The sequence below is a fragment of the Oncorhynchus nerka genome, linkage group LG27 (assembly GCF_034236695.1).
Source record: "Oncorhynchus nerka isolate Pitt River linkage group LG27, Oner_Uvic_2.0, whole genome shotgun sequence".
Taxonomy (NCBI): Eukaryota; Metazoa; Chordata; class Actinopteri; order Salmoniformes; family Salmonidae; genus Oncorhynchus; species Oncorhynchus nerka.
In genome coordinates, this window is record NC_088422.1 from 44,110,239 (window position 1) to 44,122,133 (window position 11,895).

Sequence of the window (11,895 nt, forward strand, 5' to 3'; positions counted from 1 at the left end):
TCCGGGCCTCAACAAGGTTGGAAAGTGAGTGAAGATGAGGCCTCAAAGTCTGATGTTCAAGAGGTGGACATTGAGGTGGTCCAGGGTGAAGACATGGAAGCCTGAGTGGAAGACAACCAAAGCTTTAGTTGAATCAACTAATTTAATTAAAGTTCAATTCGTAACAAATAAAATAATTTTATTTCTTTTGGAAGGATTTAATCATTTGCAATTATGTATACTTAAGGTAAAGGGTTTATGTTTCTGCCTCCATATGAGGTAAGGTAAATATATCCAATGCAACAAAAAAAATCTACATTTAAATTGTATTAATTCCCATATATTCCCGTTAATTCCGACAGAATGTTTCCACCTCTGAATATTCCCCAAAATGCGCAACCCTAAAAGGGGATCCATAATAAATACAAATACAAGAATAATAACCACAGCACAAAGAAAGAGAGCAAATAACTGTTTTCAATTGCATTTATTTAGGTTTCTCCATACCATACATTTTACTGTACAACGGCACATATTTCTGAAATAACTCCCATTATAAAATAGGGCATCTACAATTAAGGTACAGTCATAAAATGCTTTCAGGGAAAAAAGACGACAAAAGCAACAGTAGAACATCTTCATATAAAGCGCAGGGGATTCAGGAAATGATTTGTTGTCGACAAAGCAGAGATTCAGACCACTCATTTCAGAGTACCATGCATCCTGCTTAAGACCCGTTTTCTCTTGGTTTTGAACTGAGATCTATCAGTTGAAAACAAAACATGACATAACTGGTGCAAATTTCAAGCCAGAACCTTGATTTAGGACTGCAAATCAAATTTGGAGAAGCAACACAATTTTTCTGTACGATCAGAAACTAATATCATTGTTATTTCTCGTTTTTTTCCCTGACATGGTCAAAAGGTGGGAACAATCACTAATACACACAAGAAAGTGGATACCGTCGAAGCGACAAGTAAATTAGCTTATCATTAACATAGTCAACATCAGTAATGATTGTTCAAAAATCCATTAGAGTGGATCTGCAGTCAAGCTGACAAAAATCTATGTGGATCTAAGCGTGTGGTTGGGCCTATAGTGGGCCTGTGTCATTTCAAATAAAGTACATAGACCTACCAGCTTCAGTGTTAGTTCACTAGTGTTTCAGGTGTGGAATATACATGACATTTGACATCCAAGCTGTGTATGAGGGAGTGTGTATAACTAAGGAAAGAGAAAAGATACAATCTGCCATTATATGAAGTGAGAAGCCATTGTCCTTAACAGACATTCAAAGAAGAGAAAGAGAAGATTTGTCTGAAGTCTTGAGGTAAGCAATGTGTTTCAATAGAACGCCCTACTGACAATCATATAGTTACAATCACCTTCTGTACAAACTTCCTGATTCACACACTGAACTGCAACAAGCCCCTCTGCTAAAATAGAACAAAAAATAACTTTATGTGTATCTTCACAATCTGAAATGCAGGTTCAGTTAAATTATTGACGGGGCGGCAGGTAGCCTAGTGGTTAGAGCATTGGGCCAGTAACCGAAAGGTTGCTGGATCGAATTCCCGAGCTAACAAGGTCAAAATCTGTCGCTCTGCCCCTGAACAAGGCAGTGAACTCACTGTTCCCCGGTAGGCTGCCATTGTAAATAAGAATTTGTTCTTAACGGACTTGCCTTTTAAAATAAATTAAAATCAAATAGACTTTAGTCCATTATTTCAGCTTAAAGAGGGCTATGATGAGATTACGGCTACAAAGAGTTCCTTTATGCCGGTTTGAAAACACAACACAGACAAAGCATAATATTCAGCCACCTAGCAACACTCACACTGTACACACCTCCAACATTCTGTAAGAGTGGAAATTTTGCTGATAAAAAAAACACATACGCTTGGCAAAATAATGAGCACGAATTCCTTTAAAAAAAATAGGGGGGTAGATGTGGAGAGTAATGTGCTTGGAAATAACCCAATAAAACAAGGTAGGCTATGTATAGGAGCTGATAATGTCCACCTTTATAGATGTTTATATAATGTGTATACTTTAGAATGAGTTGAATGGGTTTGTGTTACCTCAAACACCTGACACAGTGATACATCCATTTTTTTTTTTTATAGGCTTCCCTTAGAGGTTAACATGACATCCTCTGGGCGAGCAGACACAATAGAACCATCTGGAACACAAGCAGCATCCTACTCACAGAATGACGTCACTGTAATTCTACAGTATGGTTCAAATTACCCCCTCCTACTTGTTCTGCTTTCAGAGCAGAAGACAAAGATCATATTTAAGAACAGGCTACCGAAGATCTACAAGTACCTCAAAAACATTCATCCACTGAGTAGCTCCACTAATGAGATGTGTGTGTCTCTTGTAGATGGGGGGTGAATGTCCTATAGTAACAGCTTGAACACTCACTGGCACTAAAGACTGTAAATGAGACATGACCAAGAGCAACAAATCCTACAAGGAAGATAAAACAACAAGGATGCTATCTGATGCTACAGTACTAGTGCTACCTGAACATGCTACTGATTGAGACTGCAGAGCTATGCTCCCCTGCCATACTATACCATTCCCCACAAACACACACACACCCTGAAATAAGGAAGGATTTCCCTCATCATACATCACTATTATTACTGATTATCCATGACAGAATTGGGATTGCATACGGTACACCTTCTTAGAGACACCCTTCACTGTTATCATCACTATCATCTTATCATTTAAAACGAGTAAATTCTCCCAAATCACAAATGTTCCTCATCATAACAATACCATGTTGTCTATGGACACCCTAACCTTTAGCTCATTCTAGATATCCATGAGATTAGCTAAATGTGTCATTTGTGTGCACTATCCATTTAGTCAGATAACCCAGACGATTGCCCTAGTCAAACAACTCCAGTTGGATGCTCTATAACGGAATGCATGTAGAAAGTTTCCAGCAGACTTCAATCACTAGTCTGACTAAACCAGCCCACCAACACACTCTGCTACTCCATGGCTAGTCAGCTGTTGGCTTGACTGACCTGTCTAAATGCTAATCTCAAGTGAAACCATTTTTATTATGTAATTCACTACTTTTGACCAGAGAAACACAGGGCATATGATCAAAAGTAGAACATTATATAGGGACTACCTAAACATTATATTTGAGACGAAGGCTAAATCCCAGTTCAGATACAACAGCCGACATGAGACGAGATAAAGTAGCTCATTTTTGAACGTTGTACAACTGACTAAAGGGGCAATCAGATCAAGACGAGAAGCGCAGTTGAGACCTTTTCCACAGTAACACTGCCTCTTTATAATGACGTGATTAAACTTTGAAACGAAGTTGCCACTTGTGTAGCAAACGAGTGTTCTGAAATACATGCACCAGAAACAGGGTACACTTTATGACTTGTCAGATAAATACTATTATCAGCAAGCTAGGCTAGCTATGTGCAGCAACATAGCTAGCTAATTGTCTGCTTGGCTGAAAACAGAACGTTAGCGCATGTATTTCTCTGATTGGCTAAATGGATCAGTCTCGTCGCAAGACTTTAGCTAAAGCTTTGACATGTAGAATCTTGGGAAGCTGCAGCCGACGACCTGAGACGTTAAGGCGACACCGTTCATATCAAACAAACTAAGTTCTACAACTCCTTAAAAGGTAGACTCGGCGGTATGACGAAGACGCAGAAAGTAAACAGCACAAACAGCACAGTGGGTAAATTTCCGCAACAACTTGACGCAATGAGGCTCAATTTCTCTGCTGTTTTTGGTCCTGTGGCAGCCACACGCCAACAGCCTGAAGCGAACCTGTGCTCATGCGCAGATGAGTGAGAGCGAAGTCTTGAAGTCGTTGCCGCACGTGGCAATGTCATTTCGCTGAGTTCACCTAATAAAGACAGTTGCGTCGCGTCTCATTATGTATTTGAACTGGGCTTAACCATTCTAACTCTCATCCTGAGTTTCTTAGCATAATAAGTTCCTCTCACTTTTATAAATACCATCAAGTACCCTATCCATATAATATCATTTCATATACAGTATCTCATCTATTGTCATGAACAGCTATCCCTTTGGAAAGGACTAAAATAGTTTTTAAATTATTAAAAAATATATCCCCCATACAATAGGGGGGGCTCTGGGCCTATTCAACCTGCACTGGGAGATGGAGACAAGAACCATCGGAGCCCACAGACCCACCACACACATAAGCCCAACTACGCACACAAACACATTGCTCACTGTTCCAACTCCCTATAGCCAACACAGACCTTTACCTTCATACCCAGCGCGCACACACAAACACACCCAGACTTGGTTCTGCTGACAGTAGAAAACAGACATACACACTATGGCTTTCCAGAACTCTACTAGGGCCGTATAGACAGATCGGTGCCCTGGGGCTTGGCAGCTATTCAATAAACCAAGGGTGGGCATTGTTACTCTGCAGGCTTTGGCTCCAGCCAAGCTGAAACACACCTGATTCAACTTATCAACACCTTGATTAAAGACTATGATTGGATGATTAGAAGAAGAATCAGGTGCGTCCTAGTACCGTAAAAATGCCTGTCCCTGCACTAGACCCAGTGAAAACGCTAATATTTAATTCACTCTCTCGTCCTCTTTAATGACATCTTCTATTCATCCATCAGTCCCATGTCTGTGATTTAGTGTTATCTGAACGCCACATCATCATGTACTTCTGTTGGGAGAAAAGGGATCCCATACAAAATTATCTGAGAGCAGCTTTACAGCATCAATGGGTATGTACCACAAATTAGTGGGGTCAGCGCTTGGTGGGGTCCTCATTCTCTTTCTGTCTCACACACACACAAACAGACACACACTCTCTCTCTTTCCAGCTAAGACTAGTGTAGCTGTGCTCACAGTCTCACTCTCAGTCTCTCCCTATGTCTCAGATGAGCCTGGCCTCTCCCTCCATGTCTGGGGTCAGCTCACACACTCCAGTGAAGTGCATCTCCTTGCCTCTGGTTCCCTCAGACCTGGCACCTCTCTCCCCCAGGCAGGGTGAGGGTTGCTGGGCCGTGGGGTCTGGGGAGGCCCGGGGGGCGCCGCCCGACCTTCTCTCCCTCAGGAAGACGTCAAGCCGACGCAGCATCTGCTTGGGGTTCTTTTTGGCAAACAGCTCCACTTCTGGAGGGGAGCAGAGACACAGTGGATGTCAAGGATGTGATTGTGTTACAAAGGGATGTTGTTAATAATGACATTATTCTGAAAACAACTGGGCTTTGTTAAGCCTTGGGTAAAACACAGAGAGTTGCCTTTGAGGACGAAGCCAGAGTCAGAGATAGTCTTCTGCTGGCTCTTCCAAAGCTGGTAGAGGTGCAGGAACGTGGCAACATAGAACTCGTTCAACACCCCCACTACCTGCTGTCGACGGTTACACTCCCTGGAAGACCACACACACAAAAGTGAGGACATCTTGTAAGCAAGTGACTAGGCTCTAGCAGTAGGGCAGGACACTTACTTGGAGAGGGCCTCTTCTCTGAGTGCATGCAGGGCGATACGGGTCATGTTGATGGACATCACACAGAACGGAAAGTTCTGGAGAAAGATTGGGCAGAAAGAGTAGAAACCAAATGGGATTTGTAAATAGAAAGACTATTCAAGTAGCCAGGCACACATTACATAGATGTCCCTACTTGCCTTAACCTGAATAGTTTGTGGCCAGTGTGTGTGTGTATGTACCTGGGTGGGATGTTGGGACAGCTTGTAGATGTCTCTGGCTAGAGGCAGAGTCTCAGGGTCCATCACCAGGTACAGGGTGTGCATCAGCCCCAGGAAACCTGTACCACGCAGGTCTGTGGCTGGGTCCGTACCTACACACAGACACACACTCAACATTTCAGTGTTTTGTTCATTTCTTCATAGCAATATATTCTTATCACACTTTTCATCTCAGTGTGAGAGCGGCATCTAATGAAGCATAGATACAGAAGATGTCTCTCACCTTGAAAGCCCACATTCTCCCAGTGGGTGCCGAACCGAGGACAGTCCTGCTTGCTGCCTGTCAGCCTCTTATAGATGGTCTGTAGAACACGCATGTGTACAGCCTGACTGTTATCCAAAGAACCTACAAAGAGAAAAACACACACAATCAGCCTCTTATCGTCTGCAAAACGGCTCTCCCGCTCTCTCATTCAAACACACACACTTACACTGTGCGATGGCAAAGACCAGGTCCCTCTCCTCCAGTAGTTCTCGGTGAAGTCGCGGCGGGCCGAACAGGAAGTGTGTGACAGCGGCCAGACCCGTCCTACGGATGGTGGGCTGGATGTTCTTCTACAGAGAGAGTGAGAACTGACATTTTTTTTCGTAATAATTTGAATGAGACTCTACAATGCAGTCCTAAAACCCCCAGACACAGAAAGACCCACATCCTTACCAGCACCTCGCCAAGGTCTGTAGTCTGGAAGTGCTGCAACGCCTCATTAAAGGAGATGAGAGGAGTAGGACTGGACTCCTCACTGACCACTGGAGACACACAGGACAATAACACACTTCAACAGATTCGTATACAACCTATAATGGAGGAGTAAAACATCACAGCTTTCAGGCAGCCAGGGAATAGGTAGATGTTGCCCCTAACAACAGCTCACCTGGATGGATACTCTCTAGAGCCTCCCACTCCTCTCGAGCCTGCTCCACCTCCGCACTCTCCTCTGCAAACGCACACATACACACGGCTGAGAAACATCACAGACACAGCTAAAACAGCAGCAACATACACAGGTGAGGAGTAATCGTTCAGTCATGGTGCTATGGTCCCACCACCTCTCCAGTTAATTTTCAATCTGAACGACACCTTCTCCCCCTCTACGCCATGACACCATCATTTCATACCCTGCCCCTCATCCTCTTCTTCCTCTTCCCATAACCGGCTGGTTATGGGAAGAGACATGGTTGTTCCTTTGGGAAGAGGGGCCACTGAGTGTATTGTGTCTTACCTTCAGTCTTGGGCTGTTCTCCTCCTGTAGCCAGAGACTGCAGAAGGCCATTCTGCTTCAGAGCTGAAATCTAGACAAATCACAAAAACATTAAGGACACCTGCTCCTTCCATGACATAGACTGACCAGGTGAATGCAGATGAAAGCTATGATCACACTGAACTGTTTCCCGTGTGTATCAAGAATGGTCCAACACCCAAAGGACATCCAGCGAACTTGACAACTGTGGAAAGCATTGGAGTCAACATGGGCCAGCATCCCTAATGGAATGCTTTAGACGCCTTATAGTCTATGCCTCGACGAAATTAGTCTGTTCTGAAGGCAAAAGCAGGGGGTGCAACTAAATATTAGGAAGGTTTTCCTAATGTTTGGTATACTCAGTGTATCTGTAAACACAGAATTGTATTTAAAGAACAACAGTAGGGTCAGTTCCCTTTCCTGGAATGTCTTTGACATGAGGGACAGTATAGAGCAACTCACTGGCAGAGACTTGAGCAGTGAACTGCCATTGGCGTGCTCTTTGACACTATGACCTGGCGTCAGTCCATTAATCACCTGGGAATACAGAAACACAACAGGTTACACAATGCCAGTGGTGGAAAGTACTTAAGTAGTTTTTTGTGGTATCTATACTTTACGTTTTATATATATATATTTTTTACAAATTTTACTTTCACTTCACTACATTCCTAAAGAAAACAATATACTTTTTACTCCATTCCTTTTCCCTGACATCAAAAAGTACTCGTTACATTTTGAGTGCTTGGCAGGACAGGAAAATGGTCCAATTCACGCACCTCTCAAGATAACATCCCTGGTCATACCGATTGCCTCTTATCTGGTGGACTCACTAAACACAAATGGGGTGTGCCCCTGGCTATCCGTAAATAAATCAAAAACAAGAAAATGGTGCTGTCTGGTTTGCTTAATATCAGAAAATTGAAATTATTTATCCTTACTTTTACTTCTGATTCATAAGTATATTTTAGAAATTACATTTACATTTGATACTTATGTATATTTAAAGCCAAATACTTTTAGAGGTTCACTCAAGTAGTATTTTACTGGGTGACTTTCCCTTGAGTAATTTTCTATTAAAGGCATCTTTACTTTTACTCAAGTATGACAATTAGGTACTTTTTCCACCACTACACAATGCAACATAGAACAGCAGGACCAACAAGCTACCAGTCTATACTGATGATAACAGGAGAGGTATACAGAAATTCCTGCTTAATAAAAATGTTTAAACAAACATCTCTGAAAGGGAACCTCTTGTTGGTTGTTGTACTCACAGGTTTGTGGTTAGAGTGGCCATTGGTTAGCTCCTCTGTCTCTTTACATTCATGGGACACACCATTCAGACCCTGAGAGGAGGGGGACAGACCGAGAGGCATCATCAGACACAGCCAGGGTAGCATGGAAGAACAGGAAGAAAGGGGGCAGGAACATCTCTGTGGAATGATATGCAGCTAAGGATCAGGTGGTTGCCCTCTCACCTGACCTGGGGTGTATTTATTAGTCTTATTCCGTTGCAAAACGTTTGGTCGGTTGCTAAATGTTTTGCGACTTAAAACGTTTACTCCAAGCGGAAAACGTTTTGCTACGAAAACTAGTTTCTCTATTGGACAGATTCTGATAGGTCCCTCCACATTTCGTTCCGTTTGTGTCCAGTTGGTTCCTATAGCAAATGGTAAATGGATTCCGTTGCAAAACAGAGACCAAACGTTTTGCAACAGAATCCAACTAATGAATCCACCCCTGGCAAGATGGTACAGTGCCAGTGCAGACACAGCAGAGAAAGAGAACTGTTAGGCTACTTTGTGGTGGAAACCTTTTATTTCCCCATGTGAACACTTTAGAGGGGAAGCTGCTTCATTACTTCCTCCTCCACTCACTAACACAATGGGGATTAAAAACAGAAGGGAGAGATGGAAATTCAGCTAAGCACCACACATTTCACGGTCAATAGTCAGAAAAACGGTCTAATGGATGTGTCTACAGTACTATAAGGTTGTACCTTCAAGCAGATAGATCTGTTAGTGCAGCAAGTCTCATTGTGCAATCTGATTGAATACCACCACACCCACATTGTCTACCCCTGTGATGGTATCACAGACAGTATACAGTTAACATGTGTACAGAACAGGCCATAAGGTCAAAATGTTGATTTGGAACTTGACTGATGTCTGTTGACTGATACTGTTCCATTTCATTGTATACAGCTGATGTGACTGTTAATCACATAGTTTACACACAGTTTAAACTACTTCAAAAGGTTAGACTACTCCAGGTTAAAACACCTACCTCCGTGTGTGATGTGACACCGCTGTCCTCTTCCATGGCATGAGTGTGTGAGTCTATGTATGTGTGAGTGGGTAAACCCTGTTCTTTAAAGCCTAATTTCTCAGACTAAGGCGGTCAAAAGTGCTATTGGGAAGACCCTCATGTTGTCTGTTGTGTCCCTTTCCACAACTACTGCGTTTCAAACCTCTCCTTCCTTCCTCTCTCTTGGTCCAGACTAGAGTCAACAGGTTGATCTCATTGAATTCAATTGTTGTGCATCCTGCCCCATTAGAGGGGCTGCAGGGCTGGGTATGGACACTGCTGGTCTGGTATGGCCTCTTTCTTTCCCAGCCGCTTCATTGCTTTGACACTCAATGTTGGCACCTCACATCCACGATGTAACAATGTTCAACCCCTTGTGGGGCAAGTCTTGAAGTCTTGCAGAGTTGGAGTGGGCCTTCTCCTTGACAGGATCTAACCAATAGGGGGCACTCATGCCATGCTATGTCAAACTGGTTGTCATGGATATCTGCAATTTGGGGCAGAAAAATAAGGTGGGTAACTAGCTAGCTTGCTCACAAATAAAATGTCAAATGCATACTAATTATTAATGAACACAAACTGATCAATTGTCTATATCCAATTATCTTTGGAAAAAGTATCCAAACCAAACTCATTGAATGATTAGCTAACTACAGTAACGTTACATAGCTAGAACCGTTATCAAGCTGTCAAACTAGACTCACCAAATGGTAACGTGATACCGAAGATCCACTCACAGCCTACACACACACACAAAAATAACTTCAAGGTACAATCTGAAACGTGATTAACGTTACCAGTAACTCAACTGACAACATTAGCTAACTACCGGTACGTTAGCAAGCTAGCTACGTGAGCTGACAGGCTACTGCTAGCTAGTCTAACTTACTGTACATTCAGTTAGCACTGGCTAGCTATCTACATCATGAATGCGATTTTTTTGTTGCATAACATTTGTGCTCAGAAGACAGTCAACATCAGTAGCTCTGAAGTACTGTCATCCAGCAAGCTAACATTAGCTAGCTAACTCTAAATCTAAGCTAAGTTAGCCTAGTTAGCAAGCTAAATATTTTTTCACAAGCCAACCACTAGTTTAACTACTGCCCTTCTGGAAACTGTCAAAACATTTTCGGATTTGTTTTATTTCTCTCTATTTCTTAAACATTCATCTCACAGCAGCGATTATCTATATAATAGTTAATTATCGTTTAATACAGTTTATTTTTTACCTCAGTATCACTCCCTCCAATCTCAGTTTCCCTTCCCCCTTTCCACAGTTAACTTCAAGTGCATTCTGGGAATTGTGGTTTCCTGCCCTGCCTAAACTGCCTGTGCTCGGACGGTTCCTTTTCGATTACGTCATGGCTAAAGCAAAGCCAGTGATACATTTCCCAGAATGGACATCGATTGTACTGGACACTGCAAATCGATTGTATAGTAAACTGTTTATGGTAATATAACCACAATCCACAGGTCCTGTAAAGTGGCCTGACAAATGGTATGTGTGGGTGTGCGCTGAGGCCATGGTTGTGATCGGATGCTGTACAGGTCAGAGGAGGTCAGAATGATGTGACCTTACTCACTGTACTCTATACCTTTGTTGAAGCAAAGTAGAAAAATAATACGTTTACGACTCTAATTTCATGTCTTCACGGTCCATCTCTCAAACCCCCATAGAGACATCTGGCATTTAACACAAACTGACTTATTTGACCGCTCTGCATTGGTTTCCCATTGGCACAGATCTAGAGTCAGGTTAACCACACCCAATCACAAAACTGTCCAGCACCTGGACCAGGGCACATTTTATTCATTGGCTGACTGCACATTCACATGCTCTTCCGCTTTTAAATTTGAAGGGGGAAAAAATACCTAAAATGAGAGGTTAAACATTGCACCAAAACATTACGATTAGCACTACAGGCGGTTAGTTCACCAGTGTGTTTACAGTTATCCAATGGTGGAGGGGTAGGAAAGCAGTTATTGGTAGGAAAGCAGTTATTCCTGGTGACTGGCTGTCCCTGGCTGTGGTCAGCTCGCAGGGCTCGGCATGGACATGTACTCTGAGAAATAACAGCTCTCTGACCAGATCCCCCTGGGCACACCACCTAAGTAAACCTTTGACATCATTGTGGTAGAACATGTGTGGACCGGGGTGACGTACAGTAGGTAGTTAGACTGGTGCTCTCCATCCCATCCAGCGTCAGGGTTGGCCTGCCTGGCGGCCACAGAGAAAGACTGGGGGCATGAGGACTATATTGCAGTCGAGGACATAGTTTATGTAATTTCAAAAGAGGGAATTGAACCATGGTTGTCATCTTGGTCAAGTATTGTATTTGATATTCCGATGGTTTGTTTTGTCTATTTTGTTGGGGTACTTCACTTATCTTCACTTTATGGCTGTGTTTTGAGGTTAAACATTCCCTTCCCCCTTTACCCTTAACATATGTTTGTGATAGTGTCTCTTCTTCTCTTCCCATGTATTAAGTATAGACCAAGGCCTTGGAGTGCCTTGAACACTTATTCTACTGTAAAGGATTTCATGCAAACTTCAATTATTATGCCTCAGAACACAGTTCCAATACATTTATTTTTTTCCATAACTGAAACC

The 11,895-nt window shown here is 42.7% G+C and overlaps 1 protein-coding gene across 2 annotated transcripts; it reads right to left on the minus strand.

Annotated features, from left to right (window-relative positions):
• Positions 1-451: 451 nt before the first annotated feature.
• On the minus strand, positions 452-10,586 carry LOC115111845 (ELMO domain-containing protein 3-like). 2 transcript variants are annotated; one of them, XM_029638327.2, is made up of 14 exons: positions 10,514-10,586; positions 9,989-10,024; positions 9,264-9,771; positions 8,252-8,323; positions 7,437-7,511; positions 6,957-7,026; positions 6,609-6,671; positions 6,395-6,483; positions 6,168-6,291; positions 5,960-6,082; positions 5,698-5,828; positions 5,477-5,553; positions 5,271-5,398; positions 452-5,142 (listed from the first exon to the last, which is right to left on the minus strand). In XM_029638327.2, the coding sequence occupies exons 3-14, from the start codon at positions 9,297-9,299 to the stop codon at positions 4,904-4,906; spliced, it is 1,227 nt and encodes a 408-aa protein (XP_029494187.1). In that variant the 5' UTR covers positions 9,300-9,771; positions 9,989-10,024; positions 10,514-10,586; the 3' UTR covers positions 452-4,903. The 2 variants fall into 2 exon arrangements, with proteins under 2 accessions (XP_029494187.1, XP_064867771.1); XM_065011699.1 differs by lacking the exon at positions 9,989-10,024 and having other exon boundaries at positions 10,514-10,572.
• Positions 10,587-11,895: the final 1,309 nt, after the last annotated feature.

Coding starts and splice junctions, on each gene's coding strand:
- LOC115111845 (XM_029638327.2), bottom strand. CDS start 9,299: ATGGAAGAGGACAGCGGTGTCACATCACACACGGAG. Junction 6,672..6,956: donor AGAACAGCCCAAGACTGAAG/GTAAGACACAAT, acceptor GTGCGTTTGCAG/AGGAGAGTGCGGAGGTGGAG. Junction 5,399..5,476: donor AGAGAAGAGGCCCTCTCCAA/GTAAGTGTCCTG, acceptor GTGGTCTTCCAG/GGAGTGTAACCGTCGACAGC.